The 24353-nt window shown below is 39.1% G+C and overlaps 1 protein-coding gene across 1 annotated transcript; it reads right to left on the reverse strand.

Moving 5' to 3' along the window:
• Positions 1-7428: 7428 nt before the first annotated feature.
• Positions 7429-8441, reverse strand: LOC139183001 (olfactory receptor 9K2-like). Its single transcript, XM_070788731.1, has one exon. The coding sequence runs from the start codon at positions 8439-8441 to the stop codon at positions 7500-7502; it is 942 nt and encodes a 313-aa protein (XP_070644832.1). The 3' UTR covers positions 7429-7499.
• Positions 8442-24353: the final 15912 nt, after the last annotated feature.

Genomic DNA, 24353 nt, shown 5'->3' on the forward strand with positions numbered 1-24353 from the left:
CTCTTCGCATGAGGTGGCCAAAGTACTGGAGTTCCAGCTTTAGCATCATTCCTTCCAAAGAAATCCCAGGACGGATTTTCTTTAGAATGGACTGGTTGGATCTCCTTGCAGTCCAAGGAACTCGCAAGAGTCTTCTCCAACACCACAGTTCAAAAGCATCAATTCTTTGGCTCTCAGCTTTCTTCACAGTCCAACTCTCACATCCATACGTGACCACTGGAAAAACCATAGCCTTGACTAGATGGACCTTTGTTGGCAAAGTAATGTCTCTGCTTTTGAATATGCTATCTAGGTTGGTCATAACTTTCCTTCCAAGGAGTAAGCATCTTTTAATTTCATGGCTGCCATCACCATCTACAGTGATTTTGGAGCCCAAAAAAATACAGTCTGATACTGTTTCCACTGTTTCCCCATCTATTTCCCATGAAGTGATGGGACCAGATGCCATGATCTTCGTTTTCTGAATGTTGAGCTTTAAGCCAAATTTTTCACTCTCCTCTTTCACTTTCATCAAAAGCTTTCTAATTCCTCTTCACTTTCTGCCATAAGGGTGGTGTCATCTATATATCTGAGATTATTGATATTTCTCCCAAAAATCTTGATTCCAGCTTGTGCTTCTTCCAGCCCAGCATTTCTCATGATGTACTCTGCATATAAGTTAAATAAGCAGGGTGACAATATACAGCCTTAACGTACTCCTTTTCCTATTTGGAACCAGTCTGTTGTTCCATGTTCAGTTCTAACTGTTGCCTCCTGACCTGCATATAGGTTTCTCAAGAGGCAGGTCAGATGGTCTAGTATTCCCATCTCTTTCAGAATTTTCCACAGTGTATTGTGATCCCCACAGTCAAAGGCTTTGGCATAGTCAATAAAGCAGAAATAGATGTTTTTCTGGAACTCTATTGCTTTTTCTATGATCCAGCGGATGTTGGCAATTTGATCTCTGGTTCGTCTGCCTTTTCTAAAACCAGCTTGAACATCAGGAAGTTCACGGTTCACATATTGCTGAAGCCTGGCTTGGAGAATTTTGAGCATTACTTTACTAGCGTGTGAGATGAGTGCAATTGTGCGGTAGTTTGAGCAATCTTTATAGTCACTAGCAGTCTGTTAATGAAAGAAAGGAATGTCTTAAAACTCAGAATGGCACCAGGCCCGTCACCCATAAGATATATTTTGGAATAATCTTGGCACCAGATGATTCATCCTGGGCCATAAAGTGATTAACGTTATCTTGTAGAAGGACAGATTACCATACAAGTAGTTTCATAGATTAGGGAAACAATATCCGAGTATAACATACTGGTTTGTCAAGTAGGTTCTGAGCCATTAGGCAAACCAACGTGAAGACAGAATTTGGGGTAAATGCATAGCACATTAGCGTAACTTAAGACAAACTTTTCCATAAGAAAAATGCATTGGTTATCTCAAGGTTTGAGAATAGTTAACTTCAGATGAAACTAGTTGTCATTATGGCAACACAGTATTTTAAGAGAAACCTCCTTTTAAATTTGTATAGAGAAGAAAAAAATATCACTAGTTTGTTTCCTCCTGACGCTTAAGAGAAATAAAAATTTCTGACACTTGCAGGCTATTTCCTCCGTTTGGAGAACCCTGGTCTTCCTGCCTGTTACCCTCTCACTTTGACAAATGATAAAAAGTTATGTAGCCACCCAGTAAGTTTTTAAATCAGTTGGGTATGTTAGGTAGCTAGAATAGGGAAAAGGAGTCCAAAATGGCCGTGGCTAAAAGACAAGGAAGGGAAAAGCCCGTGAAAATAAAACAAAAGAAGGTCCGAGGAGCAGAGTGAGGACCTCAGGTAAAACAAACAACACTCCTGGCTGGTCCAGCTTACATAGGACAGGCCCAGGGGTGGGGGGGGGGGGGGGCGGGGGTGGAACATATAAATAGAGGAGCCACAGCTAGCTCTCTCTCTCTCTCTCCCACACGCTGGGGTGCTCTTCTCCTCGTGTCTTTGGATCTACATGCCCTCACGACTCGAAGATGGATTTTCCTGCTATCTTCTAAATAAAATAGACCTGTAACACTGATTTGTCTAAGAGCTATAACATGGTCCATTCGAGACCTGAGAGCTATAACACTGTCTATCCAAGACCTGAGATAGACAGCTGACACGCAGAGGGGGCCTTAATGTCCGTCACTCCAAATCTTTGTTGTGACGAGACAAAGAACCGAAGAACATACATTCGCGTGACAGGTAAATATCTAGGAACACAAATACCAATTTGAACAGTTAGTTTATGTTTAACTTATAAGGAGCTGCCAAGCTGTCTGCTGTACCATTTCCATCTTCATGAAGATGGAAAGATATTTCCTGTTGCTCTACATCCTCACCAGTATGAAGTATTGTCAGAGTTTTGCATTTAAGCCCTTTTAATAAATGTGTCATTATGTTTTAAAGATTCAGATTTTTTTTTTAATTAAATAAAGTCATAGTCAAGGGTCCAGCCATTCTCTAGTAAAGGGACAGACACATACCCAAAACCTGATCTGAATAGTACTCTGTGTGTGTGTGCTCAGTTGCTTCAGTCATGTCCAACTCTTTGTGACACCATGGACTGTAGCCTGCCAGGTGCCTCTGTTCATGGAATTCTCCAGGCAACAATACTAGAGTGGAAGACTTGCAGAAGGCCATCTTTTCTTCACAGAGAGGACTGAAGCATTCAGTTCTCTACAAAGTTCTGTTAGTCTTCATCATGTCCTATCCTCTTTCTGCAAGTCACCCAGAAAGAGCGCCTTTCCTCTACCAACACTGAGCATGGCACTATAGATAATCCAATGCTTGAATGTTTATTTTTCTCCATATAAGCTGAACCTTTTCCACAGAAGTTTCCGGTAGCTACTTCATATCTTCCACTAAAGTAGTAACTTGAGTCATTTTTCATAGTACATTGCTATTGTTTGGTTGGCGCTTGTTGTAAGGGGACACAGAGCCTTATTAGTGCTCGCACCCTCATACCTCTGTCCTCTTTGTCGTAGACTGTCTACAGTCTCCCCAGATCTCTAACCTCCCTCCCCATTCCAGATACAGCCGATCTCTACTGCTGCTCTTTGTGACCAAATAACATGTTTGTCCCAAACCATCAACTAAGGCCTCAAGGACCTGGAAGTTGAAGACATCAGCTGAGCATGTCTTGAAAACTCAGTCCCAGGGCCCTTCCTCTCTCTTACGCTTCCCTCCTCACTCTGCTTTGGACTTTGGCCTTCTTCCATCTGACCGGATTTTCATTGTGAGCTGATCTCATGTTAGAGCTCCCTCTAGGGTGCATTGATTTCATTTTGAAATTCATTTGTACTTCCATTCTGTCAATTATAGCCTTCCAAAAGTAAAAAAAAAAAAAAAGAAAAGAAAACTGGAGTGGGTCGCCATTCCCTTCTCCAGGGGATCTTCCCAACCTAGGGATTGAACCCAGTCTCCTGCACTGCAGGGAGATTCTTTACCATCTGAGCCACCTGAGAAGCCCATAGTATACTGATTCAGGACTTAAATTGACAGAAAAGGGTAAAAGAAGTGAGAAATGAAATATTCCTGCCGTATCAGTAAACAAAGATGTCACAGTCATCAGCAATTGCAGCCACCATGGATGGTGAGCTGATGAGCCCTGAGGGAACTCAGGAAGGAAAGAATACTTGCCATCTAGCAGCCATCAAACTGCAGCCACTCCCTATCGTGAGCCACCAAGGAAATTCAGAACATGAAAAACCCAGATAGTTGAGGTATGTATCAAAGGAATGATTTCAGTAAGTTCAGAGTCTTGCATCTTCCCATACACAGAAACTGCACTTCCCGCATGCTAAATTCCTTAACTTGGGATATCTGGTTTTCTTAATTTACAAAAAAAAAAAAAATTGACATTCAGACTACTTGCCTTTTGTTGCAAAACTTATATATAAGCTGGCTCCTCCCTCCCTCTTCTTTGGAGAGGTTCTCTCAGGGTTCCTTGAGATGCTGCCTCCTGGACTTAAGTCCTAAAAATTTCCACTGAATAAAGCATAACTCTCAATTTTTAGGTTGCTTTTGTTTTTTTCAGTTTATAGCATCTTGAAAATGCTTGGAGTTTCCATTTTCCAGATGCAGTGTTCAATGAGACTGATTTCTGCTAGTAGACTCCTAAAATTTTTGTCTCTCTGTTTCTTGGGACTCCTTGGTTCCTACCCAATTTCAAGGCTTGTTCTTTAGCTTTTCTATTTCACATATCCTTCTAATATATTTCCCTTGGTTACTTTAGCCAAAGTAATTTTCAATGTTTTTGAAAAAAATAAACCTAATGGTTACATACACAATTAAGCAAATAAAAATGGATGTGTGTAGTTGGAGTGAAAATGATAAAATAATTGATTTATTAGAAATATTAGTAAGAAGCAAAAAATAATAATTTTTTAATTCAAGAACCACATTCAGAATAGTACAAAAAAAACTTTCATCCTTTGGGAAAATATATTGATGTAGTCTTTGGTTAGGAATTTTCTAAGTTGGAATATGTAAGAATTAGAGAAGAAGCCTATTTTTATTAATAGTATGAGAAATACCAGGGTACTCTGCTCTCCCAACTGCCATCCCTCTCTACTCTACCCCTCTTTTCTAATCTCTGCAAGGGGTTGCATTCCCTCTACAATTAGTTGCATTCTCTCTACAATCACTGAGCTCTTTCGACATTGATTGACTTTACTGATACAATCTGAAGTTGTAGAAGTAGGCAAGCACACATTAAACAGTTCATCTTATACAACATCCTCTCATTTCTGCCTTCTGCATCTTTCCATCAACAAATTTATTACCAAATGCATAAATTAAAAAGATGCAATAGATGCAAAACCTTGACCATTTTCTTCAGCAATGTTTTCTGTTGATTTAAACATATCTGGACCGGTGGGCTACAGTCCATCATGTTGCAAAGAATCCAACAAAACACGACTGAGCACACTCACACAAACGTATTTGGAGAATTGAATTGCTTACAGTTTGCATCTGAAAGCACAACCTGAATTGGAAAAATTAAAACAGCATGACAACACAGATGTTATTGAATTGCTTACAATTTTCATCTGAAAGCACAACCTGAACTGGAAAAATTAAAACAATATGACAACACAGATATTATTTTAGAAATATAAACAGCTCCATTTAAAGTACAGCACCAATAAAACAAGTGTTAGGAAAATTAAAATATCATATGTAATTAAAATACAAAGCAAACAAAAATTATGTACACATAAATAGTAACTGCCATAAGGGTGGTGTCATCTGCATATCTGAGGTTACTGAGATTTCTCCCAGCAATCTTGAGTCCAGCTTGTGCTTCTTCCAGCCCAACATTTCTCATGATGTACTCTGCATATAAGTTAAATAAGCAAGGTGACAATATACAGCCCTGATGTACTCCTTTTCCTATTTGGAACCAGTCTGTTGTTCCACGTCCAATTCTAACTGTTGCTTCGACACCACCCTTATGGCAGAAAGAGAAGAGGAACTAAAATGCCTCTTGATGAAAGTGAAAGTGGAGAGTGAAAAAGTTGGCTTAGAGCTCAACATTCAGAAAATGAAGATCATGGCATCAGGTCCCATCACTTCATGGGAAATAGATGGGGAAACAGTGGAAACAGTGTCAGACTTTATTTTGGGGGGCTCCAAAATCACTGCATATGGTGACTGCAGCCATGAAATTAAAAGACGCTTACTCCTTGGAAGGAAAGTTATGACCAACCTAGATAGCATATTCAAAAGCAGAGACATTACTTTGCCAACAAAGGTCCATGAGTCAAGGCTACGGTTTTTCCAGTGGTCATGTATGGATGGGAGAGTTGGACTGTGAAGAAGGCTGAGCGCCGAAGAATTGATGCTTTTGAACTGTGGTGTTGGAGAAGACTCTTGAGAGTCCCTTGGACTGCAAAGATATCCAACCAGTCCATTCTAAAGGAGATCGGTCCTGGGTGTTCTTCGGAAGGAATGATACTAAAGCTGAAACTCCAGTACTTTGTCCACCTCATGCGAAGGGTTGACTCATTGGAAAAGACTCTGATGCTGGGAGGGATTGGGGGCAAGAGGAGAAGGGGACAACAGAGGATGAGATGGCTGGATGGCATCACCAACTCGATGCACATGAGTTTGAGTGAACTCTAGGAGTTGGTGATGGACAGGGAGGCCTGGCGTGCTGCGATTCATGGGGTTGCAAAGAGTCGGACACGACTGAGCAACTGAACTGAACTGATCTGAAACAGTAACTGGGCTTCCCTTGTGGCTCAGCTGGTAAAGAATCAGCCTGCAATGCGGGAGATCTGGGTTCGATCCCTGGGTTGGACAGATCCCCTGGAGAAGGGAAAATCTACCCACTCCAGCATTCTGGCCTGAAGAATTTCATGGACTGTATAGTCCATGGGGTCACAAAGAGTTGGACACAATTGAGCAACTTTCACTTTTCAAATAGTAATTCCCAAAGAGAACAGAGTAATCCAGTAAACTGGGATCAATGATTTAAATCTAATGTAATTTTTAACCCTTCCAGATAGGACATCAGTACTAAAGACTTGTCTTTGTGGATTTTTATATCCTGTTTTTAGAAGACTGGATACAAGATACCTTTCTCCAGCTCTTTGATATGATAATAAATCAATAACAATATTTAAAATAAGTAACAATAAGATATGGGCTTCCCTGGTGGCACAGTACTAAAGAATCTGCCTGAAATGCAGGGGACGTGAGCTCTATGCCTGGGTCAGGAAGATCCCCTGGAGAAGGAACTGGCAACCCACTCCAGTATTCTTGCCTGAGAAAGCCTATGGACAGAGATGCCCAGTGGGTCTACAGTCCATGGGGTTGCAAAAGAGTCTAACATGACTTAGTGACTAAACAACAATAACAAACAATAAGATACAGTAAGATACAATTACACACCAATGATTTATTGAGTTGTTCTGATAAACTCATGATGGTACAGACAAAAAGAAATCTTATACCATGATATTTATTCAAGAACTATGGGCCCCAAATCAAGTAATTGTGAATAAATGTATTCACAGTTAAATTTCATTAAAGGATTAAATATTTACGACTTAGAATCACCCTGTCTTGGGTTGACCCTTCTTCTAAACATTATTATACATTCTGAGCTTAGCATTCTACCAAAGCACTTTTTTCTGCCCACTATCTAAAAATAGGGCCCAAAGAAAAATAACAGTAATAAAATTAAATTCTTTTTTCCTTCACTCCATAAAGTTTACCTAAAAAGAGTAAGGAGTATATTTCTGTTTATAGGATGACTTCAAATTTTACTGATGTATGAGATATACCACTGCTCTTAAGAGAGAGTGAATGATGAAGAGTGAATGATAAATTGTTACCACCCCTTCACTGAAAATAATTCATCTGCGGAATGATCACTGTAAAGGATCTTCAAGTGACTCAAGCTTGACTCCACACTGAAAGCAAATCAGGCTGAAACTATCGATGGGCCCATTAATGAGGAAATCACAAGAAAGTAGAATTAGGATAAAGATTTTTTCTTCCATAAGATTTTTCTCAAAGCTTGTTTGACATCTTTGTTTCTTAGAGAGTAAATCAGAGGGTTTAACATGGGTGTAACCAATATGTAAAATACTGAAACCACTTTACGAAGTTCAGGATTGCTTGGAGGTGTGAGATACATAAAGGAGACAGTCCCATAAAGCAAGCTTACCACGCCCAGGTGGGAGCTGCAAGTGGAGAAGGCTTTCTTTCTCCCTTCACTGGAGGGGATCTTCAAGACTGTGGTTACAATATACATGTAAGATACTACAATAACAACTACTGTGGGCAAAATAATGCAGGTAGCCAAACTAAGAGATACCATCTTATTGACAAAAAGATTAGAACAGGAGATCTTCTCAATTTGGTAAGAATCACAGAAGAAGTGATCAATGACTCGGGAGGCACAGAAAGACACTGAGAATGTTACACTGACTTGGAGAATGGAACTGACCCAACCGCAGAAATAGGAACCAGCCACCAGCTGAGTGCAAAGGCGTCTTGACATATGGACACTGTAAAGAAGAGGGTTGCAGATGGCAATGAAGCGGTCATAGGCCATGGCTGCCAGGACAAACCCTTCTGTTACAATGAAGAGTGCAAAAAAGAAGAACTGGGCAGCACACCCTACAAAAGAGACAGTCTTTTTCTCAGACATGAAGTTGACCATGGCCTTAGGTGCAATAACAGTGGAGTAGAAGAGGTCGATGAAGGAGAGATTGCCTAGAAAGAAATACATTGGTGTGTTCAGCTGGGAGTCAGTCACAATGATGCCAATCATACTAATGTTCCCCAAAAGGACCATGCCATAGACAAGCAGGAATAGGAGGAAGAGGAGAATGTGGAGCTCTGGACGGACCCTGAAGCCTACAAGAATGAAGTCAGTTACATCTGAATGGTTGCCTGCTCCCTTGTCACCCATGGCAAGAACCTGCTAAGAGGTACAAGACAAGATTAAAAATAGAGACTTCTACCTATTTCCTGGTATCACAAAATATCTTTTGCCTCTTGTATAATACATTGAAATTTGTCTTATCATCTCCTTTATAAGATTCTGTTGTGTTATGTATGATTTGCTGCATCCTTTTATAGGAATTGACTCTGAGGTATATCGTAATTGCCCATCAGCACACAACATTTGAGTTGCCTAACTCATTGTAATTGCCCATCAGCACACAACATTTGAGTCGCCTAACTCATAATTCGGAGAAGGTGATGGCACCCCACTCCAGTACTCTTGCCTGGAAAATCCCATGGACAGAGGAGTCTGGTGCGCTGCAGTCCATGGGGTCGCTAGGAGTCGGACACGACTGGGCAATTTCACTTTCACTTTTCACTTTCATGCATTGGAGAAGGAAATGGCAACCCACACCAGTGTTCTTGCCTGGAGAATGCCAGGGACGGGGGAGCCTGGCGGGCTGCCCTCTATGGGGTCGCACAGAGTCGGACACGACTGAAGCACTTAGCAGCAGTAGCAGCAGCAGCAACTCATAATTTTCTAGTGTGATTCTCCAATTCCAGTCCTCTTTCCATTATAAGGTACATGATTTTCACACATAAAGCATTTTCTTTTTACCTGTTTAGTGCCTCACTTGACTTACATAGTAAGTCTAACATATCTAAAGGTTTTGAGAGATAAATAATATTTGCTCTCTGTAATTTCAAATTCATTTTAATGCTTCGATTTTACAACAGAAGGATCAAATTTAAGAGGAATTTTGTTGTTGTATAGTCAGTAAGTTGAATCTGATTCTTTTGTGACCCCATAGACTGTGCTGTCCATGGGATTTCTCCACTGTCCATGGGATTTCTCAGGCAAGAATATTGGAGTAGGTTGCCGTATCCTTCTCCAGAGGATCTTCCCAGCCCAGGAATTGAACCCTTGTCTCCTGTGTCTCCTACATTGGCAGGCAGATTCTTTAGCACTGAGCCACTTGGGAAGCCCAAAAAGAGTAATTTTAAATTCCACAAATAGGCATTGGAGATTAAAACAGGTCAATAGCTAAACAGTTTGTGAGAGTTTAAAGTAGGATAGCAAGAGATTTATTTGGTTTTCCAAAACCTTCATCCAAAATGAAGGCATCTTCAGCTTCTGAAAGTGGACAAACCTCAGACATGCTACTGGAAAAATTGACAGCTCCTAAAATTTTCTGTACAAATTTGACATTAATCTATCTCTTACCTGAATATTTCTCACTTTACTTCAGTGGAGCAATTTCCTAATGGTAGAAGCAAGGATTCAAAAGTTATTGTGTTTAATCCTAAAAATGGAAAAAGGAGTGTAAAACCATAGAAGAGAAATTAAAGACAATGTCAAAATTAAAATTTTACATGAGATGTAAAATCTTGTTTTGAAATATATAATTTTATTCAGTTTTTGGCTCTGCTCAGAGATTAATATCTCATTTTTCAATTAAGAATAGCCTTTTCATTTCCTTTGTTGTGTTTTTGCCTGAAAATCCCCTATAGCTATATACCTCTTATCTCTTTCTAGAGGATAACAGAGATGACCTGGTGAGGTCTCTAACCCTGTGAACATTTCTTTATGGAAACTGAAAAGAAAATGCACCTGAACCTGAAGAATCACATTGCATGGCCATGCACGTGAGGACATATCTTACAGGCCTTAGAATGAGAACGATGAAAGCCAAATGGAATTTAAGTACAGCAAAGATAATATCACCAGTGAGGAGGAGTAGTCCCCAATGACCTGGGCGAATAGAGCAGGAGGCAACCTGGTACCCTTAGTCATCTCTGTTGCAACTATTTCAAATAATTGCAGCATGAACTGGGTGCAAAGGTCCCTCTGAGACAGGCTAAAAATAAGGTCAATTATGGGGTGATAACAGTGCCAAGTTCCAAGTCCATCCCACGAGGGCCATATAGGAAAGAAACCAAAGAAAGAATATTATCTACTCTTCCAACTCACTTTGAACCATCTCTAGGTCTTTTGGGAAACAATTTCTTATTAGAAAAGTTTGTTTTAAGGTTGAAATATATTATCTCACATAATTTTCATTCCTCAGTTTTTTTTGCCTCCTACAATCATGCTGAATTTATCTACTGATGCTGTTACATGACATAGCATCAAATGCAATGAATGTTCCTTGATTGACTCTTGGTTTTAACAAGCCAGTCACAAAATACGTATTTTGGGAAGTCAGGGATTTTTACCTTAAGAAGAATATTAAATGACATAATGAATTATCAGTAAGCTGTTTAAGCATGTAATGAATTGGTAATGTAAGGAGAACACCTCATTCTTGGAGAAGTCTGTTAAGTACAAGGAATGAAGTATAATTGTGCTTCTTATCCTGTATAATAAAATATTGCAATATAATGCAAAATATTGCATTACAGTAGTGAGTATATAGACGTGGATTTTACTATTTTACTATTTTATTATAGTCTGTATATTTTGAAATTTTTATAATAAATATCTTGTTTGTTAAAGACCTATATGAGAGAAAATTAAAAATTTCTTCCTTTAGACAAAAATAATGAATTGATACCTGGAACTGTTGTAGCCATGATGTGACCATAAATGGTATTACTGATTTGCTGAGGATGGCCGAGCAGAAAGTAGAGAGAAACTTGTGTCTTTGATGAAGTCCTCATGCCAGTGAACCACCCTGGAATCAAGGTGTCTCCAGCAACCCTGTAATGTGAAATAATAGACCTCTTAAGGCTTAAGCTATTTTCAGTGAGTCTTTAGTTACTTGTTGCTAAAGGTATCTTATTCAATGCAATACATATGACATTACTGAAAAAAAAGATGGGAAAGAGTTATTTGAGTCTATACTCTAACAAAAATAAGACTGCTTGGAGATAACTAAAGTGCTAACAAAGTCGAAACTAGAATCAATCAGTGAAGTTGCCAAAAGGGTAAACTCTCCTGCTAATAAGTGAGAGCAGCATAAATTGGGGGAATCCATACAAGATCTGAAATAGTACACACACACAAACACACACACAGACAAATACATATGCATGCACAACATTTACATTTTACATATCAATCCAACTCAGAATGCTCCCCTGTTTACCTTTAAAGCTATTAAATATAAAATAAGTTGTAAGGATGTATCGCACAACACAGGGAATGTAGCAAATACTTTATAGTAACTATAAATGGAGTATAACCTTTAAAAATTGTGAATCACTATACTGTACACCTATAATTTAAATAATATTATGCATCAAGTATGGTGGCTCAGACAGTAAAGAATCTACCTGCAATGCAGGAGATCCAGGTCCATTCTCTGGATAGGGAAGATCCACTGGAGAAGGAAATGGCAACCCACTCCAGTATTCTTGCCTGGGAAATCTCGTGGACAGAGGAGCTACAGTTCATGGGAGGGCAAAGTGCTGGACACAACTGAATGACTAAGCACACACATACATCAACTATACTTCAATAAGGAAAATTAAACACGACAATTTTCAAAGGAGTGTGGTAGGCAGTTCCTAACTGATGAACATGGAACACGGATCTGGATTTCTAGACAAGTCAACTACCTGTTAAGGGCTCTGTGTCCTAGCTTCATCAGGGCAAGTCTACACACACACCTCCTTTCTCTCCCCCACTACCTGAGCCATAAGCCAAATTCTTCTTAGTTAAAAAAAAAAAAAAAAGACTTAGAGATAGCTACATGTTAAGAGGATCTCCTTGAAGCCCAACCAGGAAGAAACATGAATTTGATTATTAGTTTAGAAATCTACAGCTATGAGTTCTTTACTTAGTAAATGAGCTAAGTAAATCAGGATTAGGTTTCTATCTGGAAGACAATGATGAGTTATCAAATTTGACTATATTTAAATTGTTTTAATCTGTGTGACAAAATAGACCACAAACAATATTTACAAAACAACCCAAAGGCTGGAGCAAAATACATGGAGTACCCACAGCCTCCAAAGATTTACTATTCAACACATAATTATTTAATATAAATTTATAAGAAAAAAATTTTAATAACTAAATAGATAATTGGACTAATGATAAAGTCATATAAGATAAAACAAAAATTTTAAATTGCTCTCAAAATCACTAATAATCATGTAAATGTTAAAATCCTTACTTTTTTCACACTATTCAAACTGACAAATGAGGGGAAATAAAAATGGACATTGTTATACCTGAAGTGTAAACTGGAAAAACCTATTTGGAAAGTAATTTACAAATATGTAGCAAAGTAGAAAATATTTATATATCACAGGATCCAACAATTTCATTTCTAGGCATACACTCCAAATAAGCCTTTAGACATGTGCATAGCAGACATCCACACATTTTCATTTTTAATGAAAAGAATAAAGAAACAAATCTCTAATCAATATGACATTAGATGGGCAATTTATTGATCTATATGCTATAAATATTCTAAATGAATAAACAAGATATGTATCAGTTCAGTTCAGTTCAGTCGGTCAGTCGTGTCCGACTCGGTGACCCCATGAATCGCAGCACGCCAGGCCTCCCTGTCCATCACCAACTCCTGGAGTTCACTGAGACTCACATCCATTGAGTCAATGATGCCATCCAGACATCTCATCCTCTGTTGTCCCCTTTTCCTCCTGCCCCCAATCCCTCCCAACATCAGGGTCTTTTCCAATGAGTCAACTCTTCGCATGAGGTGGCCAAAGTACTGGAGTTTCAGCTTTTGCATCACTCCTTCCAAAGAAATCCCAGGGCTGATCTCCTTCAGAATGGACTGGTTGGATCTCCTTGCAGTCCAAGGGACTCTCAAGAGTCTTCTACAACACCACAGTTCAAAAGCATCAAACCTTCGGTGCTCAGCTTTCTTCACAGTCCAACTCTCACATGACCACTGGAAAAACCATAGCCTTGACTAGACGGACCTTTGTTGGCAAAGTAATATCTCTGCTTTTCAATATGCTATCTACGTTGGTCATAACTTTTCTTCCAAGGAGTAAGCATCTTTTAATTTCATGGCTGCAGTCACCATCTGCAGTGATTTTGGAGCCCAGAAAAATAAAGTCTGACACTGTTTCCACTGTTTCCCCATCTATTTCCCATGAAGTGATACATATATGTATATATATATCAGGTTATGTACCTCTTGCCAGCATAACACTAAATAATGAAAAGAAGTTAAATCATATATGGAAGGGCATAATTTTCATAAACTATTAATTATACTAAATATAGTATGTGTTATCTATGGATCTAAACATAAATAGTGAAGATGGCAGAGGAATAGGATGGGGAGACCACTTTCTCCCCCACAAATTCATGAGAAGAACATTTAAACGCCAAGCAAATTCCACAAAACTTCTGAATGCTGGCAGAGGACATCAGGCACCCAGAAAAGCAGCCCATTGTCTTCAAAAGGAGGTAGGAAAAAATATAAAAGACAAAAAAAGAGACAAAAGGGGGAGGGACAGAGCTCGGTCCCGGGAAGGGAGTCTTAAAAAGAGAGAAGTTTCCAAACACCAGGAAACACTCTCACTGCCGAGTCTGTGCCGAGCCTTGGAAGCACAGAGGGCAACATAACAGGGAGGAAAAATAAAGAAACAATTCATACCCACAGTTTACGAGCCCAAGGGTAACTCCCCCATCGGAGAAGCAGCGCAGAGGCCTACACCCACCACTAGCAAGCGGGGGCTGGGCAGGGAGGTGCGGGCTGCATCGCTTAGAGTAAGAATCTGGCCTGAGTGCCCCAAGCACAATCTGAGCGAACTAACTTAGGTTAGCAAACCAGACTGTGGGATAACTACCACGCGAAAAGCCAGCCCTAACCTAAGACACCGCCAGGCCTGCACACAGAACAAAGGACTGAACAAAGATAGCCGGCTGCAGACCATCCCCCTCCGGTGACAGGCAGCCAGAGCTGGAAGGGGGCAATCGCAGCCCCAGAGAGACATTATCTACAAAACTGTAAGCAGGCTTCTTTGCTAACTAAAATTTCTTGAGGTTCTGGACGGTCAACATCCGCCTGAGAAGGTGCACCGGTTGTACACCCAGAAAACCGAGTGGCAGGGAGGCGATAAGTCGCAGCGACCGCGCTCGCCAAACACCTCATCACCTGAGCTGCTCAGACCTGGCAAGAGCACAAAACACGGGCCCAACCGAGTCTGCGCCCCTGAGGACTACCCGAGTGCCTGAACCTGAGCGGCTTAGACCTGGGAGGTGCATGCAGCCCAGGTCCAGCCTCAGATGGTTCCCAGCAGAGCAACCTAGAGCCTGAGCAGTGTGGGCAGGGAGGGTATACGCACCTTAAGCAGGGGCAGGCCCAGTTTGGCTGTGAGACTGCAAGCACACACCAGTGTTATTTGCAGCGTCCCTCCCTCCCCACAGCACGACTGAACAAGTGAGCCTAAAAAAAAATGTGTCCACCACCGCCCCCTTTGTGTCAGGGTGGAAATCAGACACTGAAGAGACCAGCAAACAGAAGAAGCTATAACAGAGGGAACTGCCTTGGAAGTGACAGGTGCAACAGATTAAAACCCTGTCGTTAGTATCGACTACATAGGAAGGGGCCTATAGATCTTGAGAAATATAAGCCGGACCAAGGAACTAGCGGAAAATGAACTGACCCCACAATACCCACAACAACACCAGAGAAAGTCTTAGATATATTATTACTATTTTTACGATCATTCTTTCTTTCTTTTTTTTTCAATCTTTTTTAAAATTTTAAGTCCTCTATTACTCCTTTAATTTTCACTTTCATAACCTACTATTACTTTGTAAAAAAAAAAAAAAAGACCCTATTTTTTTAAAGCAAACTTCATATATATATATTTTATAATTTTTGTAACTTTGTGTTTTTTTTTCTCTTTCTTTTTTTCTTCTTCTTTTCTTTAACATTGTATTTCTGAAATTCCAAACTCTACTCTAGATTTTTAATTTTTGCTTTTTGGTATTTGTTATCAATTTTGTACCTATATTTTCTTTATAATTTTTGTGACTTTGTTTTTTTTCTCTCTTTATTTTTCTTCTTCTTTTCTTTAACATTGTATTTTTGAAATTCCAAACTCTACTCTAGATTTTTAATTTTTGCTTTGTGGTATTTGTTATCAATTTTGTACCTTTAAGAACCCAATCTTTAGTACCCATTTTTACATGGGAGCGAGATTACTGGCTTGACTGCTCTCTCCCCCTTTGGACTCTCCTTTTTCTCCACCAGGTCGCCTGTGTCTCCTCTCTAACCTCGCTCTGCTCTATCCAACTCTATGAATTTCTGTGTGTTCCAGACAGTGGAGAACACTTAGGGAACTGATTACTGGCTAGATCTGTCTCTTTTCTTTTCATTCCCCCCTTTTATCCACCTGGCCACCTCTGTCCCCTTCCTTCCTCTTCTCTTCTCTGTATAACTCCATGAACATTTCTGAGCAGTCCAGTTGTGGAGTGCACATAAGGAAGTGATTACTGGCTAGACTGCTGTCTCTTCTATTGATTCCACCTCATCTCATTCGGGTCACCTCTAACTCCCTCCTCCCTCTTCTCTTCTCCATGTAATTCTGTGAACCTCTCTGGGTGTCCCTCACTGTGGAGAAACTTTTCATCTTTAACATAGATGCTTTATCAATGGTGCTGTATAGAAGGAGAAGTTTTGAGACTACTGTAAAAATAAGACTGAAAACCAGAAGCAGGAGGCTTAAGACCAAACCCTGAGTCCAGGGAACTCCTGACTCCAGGGAACATTAATTGACAGGAGCTCATGAAATGCCTCCATACCTACACTGAAACCAAGCACCACACAAGGGCCAACAAGTTCCAGAGCAAGACATACCACGCAAATTCTCCAGCAACACAGGAACACAGCCCTAAGCTCCAACATACAGACTGCCCAAAGTTACTACAAAACCATAGACATCTCATAACTCATTACTGGACACCTCAATGCACTCCAGAGAGAACAAATACAGCTCCACCCACCAGAACACCAACACAAGCTTCCCTAACCAAGAAACCTTGACAAGCCACCTGTACAAACCCACACACAACGAGGAAACTCCACAATAAAGAGAACTCCACAAACTGCCAGAATACAGAAAGGACACCCCAAACTCAGCAATATAAACAAGATGAAGAGACAGAGGAATACCCAGCAGGTAAAGGAACAGGATAAATGCCCACCAAACCAAACAAAAGAGGAAGAGATAGGGAATCTACCTGATAAAGAATTCCGAATGATGACAGTGAAAATGATCCAAAATCTTGAAAGCAAGATGGAATCACAGATAAATAGCCTGGAGACAAGGACTGAGAAGATGCAAGAAAGGTTTAACAAGGACCTAGAAGAAATAAAAAAGAGTCAGTGTATAATGAATAATGCAATAAATGAGATCAAAAACACTCTGGAGGCAACAAATAGTAGAATAACAGAGGCAGAAGATAGGATTAGTGAATTAGAAGATAGAATGGTAGAAATAAATGAATCAGAGAGGAAAAAAGAAAAACAAACTAAAACAAATGAGGACAATCTCAGAGACCTCCAGGACAATATTAAATGCTACAACATTCGAATCATAGGAGTCCCAGAAGAAGAAGACAAAAAGAAAGACCATGAGAAAATACTTGAGGAGATAATAGTTGAAAACTTCCCTAAAATGGGGAAGGAAATTATTACCCAAGTCCAAGAAACCCAGAGAGTCCCAAACAGGATAAACCCAAGGCGAAACACCCCAAGACACATATTAATCAGATTAACAAAGATCAAACACAAAGAACAAATATTAAAAGCAGCAAGGGAAAAACAACAACTATCATACAAGGGAATTCCCATACGGATAACAGCTGATCTTTCAATAGAAGTTCTCCAAGCCAGGAGGGAATGGCAAGACATACTGAAAGTGATGAAAGAAAATAACCTACAGCCCAGATTACTGTACCCAGCAAGGATCTCATTCAAATATGAAGGAGAAATCAAAAGCTTTACAGACAAGCAAAAGCTGAGAGAATTCAGCACCACCAAACCAGATCTCCAACAAATACTAAAGGATATTCTCTAGACAGGAAACACAAAAACGGTGTATAAACTCGAACTCAAAACAATAAAGTAAATGGCAACAGGATCACACTTATCAATAATTACCTTAAACGTAAATGGGTTGAATGCCCCAACTAAAAGACAAAGATTGGCTGAATGGATACAAAAACAAGGCCCCTATATATGTTGTCTACAAGAGACCCACCTCAAAACAGGGGACACATACAGACTGAAAGTGAAGGGCTGGAAAAAGATTTTCCATGCAAATAGAGACCAAAAGAAAGAAGGAGTAGCAATACCCATATCAGATAAAATAGACTTTAAACAAAGGCTGTGAAAAGAAACAAAGAAGGTCGCTACATAATGATCAAAGGATCAATCCAAGAAGAAGATATAACAATTATAAATATATATGCACCCAACATAGGAGCACCACAATACGTAAGACAAATGCTAACAAGTATGAAAGGGGAAATTAACAATAACACAATAAGAGTGGGAGACTTTAATACCCCACTCACACCTATGGATAGATCAACTAAACAGAAAATTAACAAGGAAACACAAACTTTAAACGATACAATAGACCAGTTAGACATGATTGATATCTATAGATATTTCACCCCAAAACAATGAATTTCACCTTTTTCTCAAGCACACACGGAACCTTCTCCAGGATAGATCACATCCTGGGCCATAAATCTAGCCTTGGTAAATTCAAAAAAATTGAAATCATTCCAAGCATCTTTTCTGACCACAATGCAGTAAGATTAGATCTCAATTACAGGAGAAAAACTATTAAAAATTCCAACATATGGAGGCTGAACAACACGCTGCTGAATAACCAACAAATCACAGAAGAAATCAAAAAAGAAATAAAAATTTGCATAGAAACGAATGAAAATGAAAACACAACAACCCAAAACCTGTGGGACACTGTAAAAGCAGTCCTAAGGGGAAAGTTCATAGCAATACAGGCATACCTAAAGAAACAAGAAAAAAGTCAAATAAATAACCTAACTCTACACCTAAAGCAACTAGAAAAGGAAGCAATGAAGAACCCCAGGGTGAGTAGAAGGAAAGAAATCTTTAAAATTAGGGCAGAAATAAATGCAAAAGAAACAAAAGTGACCATAGCCAAAATAAACAAAGCCAAAAGCTGGTTCTTTGAAAGGATAAATAAAATTGACAAACCATTAGCCAGACTCATCAAGAAACAAAGGGAGAAAAATAAAATCAATAAAATTAGAAATGAAAATGGAGAGATCACAACAGACAACACAGAAATACAAAGGATCATAAGAGACTACTATCAACAATTGTATGCCAATAAAATGGACAACGTGGAAGAAATGGACAAATTCTTAGAAAAGTACAACTTTCCAAAACTGGACCAGGAAGAAATAGAAAACCGTAACCGACCCATCACAAGCATGGAAATTGAAACTGTAATCAGAAATCTTCCAGCAAACAAAAGCCCAGGTCCAGACGGCTTCACAGCTGAATTCTACCAAAAATTTAGAGAAGAGCTAACACCTATCCTACTCAAACTCTTCCAGAAAATTGCAGAGGAAGGTAAACTTCCAAACTCATTCTATGAGGCCACCATCACCCTAATACCAATATCTGACAAAGATGCCACAAAAAAAGAAAACTACAGGCCAATATCACTGATGAACATAGATGCAAAAATCCTTAACAAAATTCTAGCAGTCAGAATCCAACAACACATTTAAAAGATCATACACCACGACTAAGTGGTTTTTATCCCAGGGATGCAAGGATTCTTCAATATCCGCAAATCAATCAAAGTAATACACCACATTAACAAATTGAAAAATAAAAACCATATGATTATCTCGATAGATTCAGAGAAAGCCTTTGACAAAATTCAACATCCATTTATGATAAAAACTCTCCAAAAAGCAGGAATAGAAGGAACATACCTCAACATAATAAAAGCTATATATGACAAACCCACAGCAAACATTATCCTCAATGGTGAAAAATTGAAAGCATTTCCTCTAAAGTCAGGAACAAGACAAGGATGTCCACTTTCACCATTACTATTCAACATAGTTTTGGAAGTTTTGGCCACAGCAATCAGAGCAGAAAAAGAAATAAAAGGAATCCAAATTGGAAAAGAAGAAGTAAAACTCTCACTGTTTGCAGATGACATGATCCTCTACATAGAAAACCCTAAAGACGCCACCAAAAAATTACTGGAGCTAATCAATGAATATAGTAAAGTTGCAGGATATAAAATCAACACACAGAAATCCCTTGCATTCCTATACACTAATAATGAGAAAATAGAAAGAGAAATTAAGGAAATAATTCCATTCACCATTGCAACGGAAAGAATAAAATACTTAGGAATATATCTACCTAAAGAAACTAAAGACCTATATATAGAAAACTATAAAACACTGGTGAAAGAAATCAAAGAGGACACTAATAGATAAAGAAATACCATGTTCATGGGTTGAAAGAATCAATATAGCAAAAATGAGTATACTACCCAAAGCAATTTATAGATTCAATGCAATCCTTATCAAGCTACCAATGGAATTCGTCACAGAGCTAGAACAAATAATTTCACAATTTGTATGGAAATACAAAAAAACCTCGAAAAGCAATCTTGAGAAAGAAGAATGGAACTGGAGGAATCAACCTGCCTGACTTCAGGCTCTACTACAAAGCCACAGTCATTAAGACAGCATGGTACTGGCACAAAGACAGAAATATAGATCAATGGAACAAAATAGAAAGCCCAGAGATAAACCCATGCACCTATGGACACCTTATCTTTGACAAAGGAGGCAAGAATATACAATGGATTAAAGACAATCTCTTTAACAAGTGGTGCTGGGAAAACTGGTCAACCACTTGTAAAAGAATGAAACTAGAACACTTTTTAACACCATACACAAAAATAAACTCAAAATGGATTAAAGATCTCAATGTAAGACCAGAAACTATAAAACTCCTAGAGGAGAACATAGGCAAAACACTCTCTGACATACATCACAGCAGGATCCTCTATGACCCACCTCCCAGAATATTGGAAATAAAAGCAAAAATAAACAAATGGGACCTAAGTAACCTTAAAAGCTTCTGCACAACAAAGGAAACTATAAGCAAGGTGAAAAGACAGCCTTCAGAGTGGGAGAAAATAATAGCAAATGAAGCAACTGACAAACAACTAATCTCAAAAATATACAAGCAACTCCTACAGCTCAATTCCAGAAGAATAAATGACCCAATCAAAAAATGGGCCAAAGAACTAAACAGACATTTCTCCAAAGAAGACATACAGATGGCTAACAAACACATGAAAAGATGCTCAACGTCACTCATTATCAGAGAAATGCAAATCAAAACCACTATGAGGTACCATTTCTCACCAGTCAGAATGGCTGCGATCCAAAAGTCTACAAGCAATAAATGCTGGAGAGGGTGTGGAGAAAAGGGAACCCTCTTACACTGTTAGTGGGAATGCAAACTAGTACAGCCACTATGGAGAACAGCATGGAGATTCCTTAAAACCTGGAAATAGAACTGCCATACGACCCAGCAATCCCACTGCTGGGCATACACAACAAGGAAACCAGAATTGAAAGAGATACGTGTATCCCAATGTTCAACACAGCACTGTTTATAATAGCCAGGACTTGGAAGCAACCTAGATGCCCATCAGCAGATGAATGGATAAGAAAGCTGTGGCACATATACACAATGGAGTATACACTCAGCCATTAAAAAGAATACATTTGAATCAGTTCTAATGAGGTGGATGAAACTGGAGCCTATTATACAGAGTGAAGTAAGCCAGAAAGAAAAATACCAATACAGTATACTAACGCATATATATGGAATTTAGAAAGATGGTAACGATAACCCTGTATGTGAGACAGCAAAAGAGACACTGATGTATAGAACAGTCTTTTGGACTCTGTGGGAGAGGGAGAGGGTGGGATGATTTGGGAGAATGGCATTGAAACATGTATAATATCATATATGAAACAAGTCGCCAGTCCAGGTTCAATGCACGATACTTGATGCTTGGGGCTGGTGCACTCGGATGACCCAGAGGGATGGTACAGGCGGGTAGGAGGGAGGAGGGTTCAGGATAGGGAACATGGGTATACCTGTGGCAGATTCGTGTTGATATATGGCAAAACCAATACAATATTGTAAAGTTAAAAAATAAATAAATAAATATTTTTTAAAAAGTAAGAAAACAAAGCTCACAATATATTTCCATGAATGGAAAACCCACTAAGGGGCTTAATTTCTTAGCAGAGAGAGAAAGGAAAGATCTAGAAGGAAGAGGTTGGGGGACGCAGAGAGAAGCAGAGATTTTTACAAATCTTGTGAGCATGTCATTTTATCAGCCAATGTGAAGACAAGAATAAAGTGCTATTATGGCAAAAAAAAAAACATAAATAGCAGACATAAAAATCTATGCATGAGAGAGAGCATAAAATAACAGAAGTTTAGGATTTTAGTGATGATAAGCATCACTTCATTGTTTAATTTAAAAACAGAGCTTTAAAGCAAAAAATCAGAAACGTTAAATTTGCTAAATTGAGGTTGTTCCTAGATGTCCATGTATTATACTGCTTTCAGTACTTTGCATACTGTGGAAGGATTTTAGTTGTTTTAAGAATTGAAATAGAGATAAGAAGAGGTTGACTCGCAAAAGTAATGAGCACAGGCTTACTCTTTGTCCTGACTCCCTGGTCCCTGAGTGGCACGTGAACTCAGTTTTTTCTTTCTTACTACCTCCTATCCCACGTGTGATACCGGTCAGAATAAGGTGACATCAGCCAATCCCAAATTCTACCTACTGACCTAATCTCACACCCCAATACCTCTTATGTCTCTCTTTGGTTTATAGTTTGAAGGAATAATTTCACCACGTGCTTGGATGAACTCTTAAGTGGCCAGTAGCTCTTCCAAACTCAAAAATCTCCCCACACATGTCCACCAACTTCCATTGCTAAAAACAGCTAGTTTTGCTCAAGATGCAGGGTTTGTTTTTTTTTTTTAAGACACAATGGCTTTTATACAGAGCAAAACAACTGAGGTGTCTTTTACTCTGAATGGGGATTGAAGGTTCAAAGACCAAGACTTGAAGAGGCATCTACACCATTCCATCTTCTCCAGAGCCCCACTTCAGCTTGATTAGACTTTGAAGAAGACAGACACAAGGTAAAAGTGATACAAGGAAATGCATTTCAAAATATATTTCTGAAGCACTTAGATCTATACTTTAGTACCTGTATTTTTAAAGCAATGTTTGTAAAGTACTTAGATGGATGACAACACAAAAGCCACTAGGTACGTACTAAGTATACTAATATGTGAAGTGAAGTGAAAGTCGCTCATTCATGTCTGACTCTTTGGGACCCATAGAGAGTTCTCCAGGCCAGAACATTGGCGTGGGTAGCCTTTCCCTTCTCCAGGAGGTCTTCCCAAACCAGGAATCAAAACGGGGACTCCTGCATTGCAGGTGGATTCTTTACCAACTGAGCTATGAGGGAAGCCCAAGAATACTGGAGTGGGTAGCTCCACTCCAAAGTATGGAGGTACATGCTTAGTCTGTTTATTATTGTTCATACAGTAGACTGATGAGGATGCTCACTAGTAGTAAGATACTGTCCTAGCAAATGTCTCTATATAAAGGAGCATGTGTGCATGGTACTGACAAATGAATTTTCTAAAAACTACTAGGAAAAAAATTGGCTTGTGTGGATGACATAAATACCTCCTATTTTAAGTTTAAGAAATAACTGACTTAAATCTCATATGTTCATGAAATGCATTCAACTTTTTCATCAAAAAAAAAAAATTATGTGTATAGACATGGTGCCCGATTACTTAAAGTCACTAGAAACAGGCTCAAGTATCAAATATTTCATCCTAAAACATCCAAATAGTAAGCAAATGTCTGTATTCCTTTAATAGAAACCAGTATTAAACTTCAGTATCAAATCAGACATTTTCCAAAGGAGTGCATGCAGACAACCCAAGGTACCACGAGGTGGCAGCACGTCCCTACAATAGCACTGCTCCCACACTGACTTGTTTATGCTCAGAGAGAAAACCTCAAGTGAGATGTTCCCATTAAATCCGAAGTGTTACCTTTAGGAAGAAATTCAGGATCAACTTAGCCCAAGTTTCCCTTCACCTTCCAAAAAAGAAACCTAAAGTTTCTGAAAAGTTAACAAGCAGTTTTCCTAAGTCAAACAAGCAGTTCATGGACAGAACTGGAATCAGAACCTCATCTTCTAGCCCCCAGGGCACACTCCCTAGTCGTGTAAAAATCTTTCAACATGCCCTTTCCCTACCCCAAAGCCTCCGCATGATGGTGGTCGCTAAGAGAAATGATGCTTTGGAATAAAACATGAATACTAGGCAACAAGCAGCTTTTTCTTGGGTCGTGCTCCTCCTTCTCTAGTCCCAGTCCTGACCTACAGGTCTTCCTATTTTCTAATCCCTTCCCACAACAAAATGGGAGCAATTTGGATATCAATTCTTTTTTTTTTGACAGGAGCCTCATATGTTTACTTTAACTGCAAAATTAATGGATGTTGCTAAATTAAAGTAATATTAGACTATAAAATCTCACAACCTTGTAAAGCAACTATTCGCCAATAAAAATTAGTAATAAAAAAAGAAATAGGTAAAGCTTTAAGTTGACTTCACTAACGTTCTCCTTCAGGCTAAATGCAGTCAGGGAACTAGTTTGCCCAGGTCTGAGCAGAATGTCACATTTTTTCCTGTATGCCCTTTAGGGAAGCTCCCACACCAACCTGGTTTATTTTACAACTCCGGTAAATCAAACCAGTTTTATGCTTGTTTCTAACAAA

This window comes from Bos indicus, chromosome 5, assembly GCF_029378745.1.
Source record: "Bos indicus isolate NIAB-ARS_2022 breed Sahiwal x Tharparkar chromosome 5, NIAB-ARS_B.indTharparkar_mat_pri_1.0, whole genome shotgun sequence".
Classification (NCBI taxonomy): Eukaryota; Metazoa; Chordata; class Mammalia; order Artiodactyla; family Bovidae; genus Bos; species Bos indicus.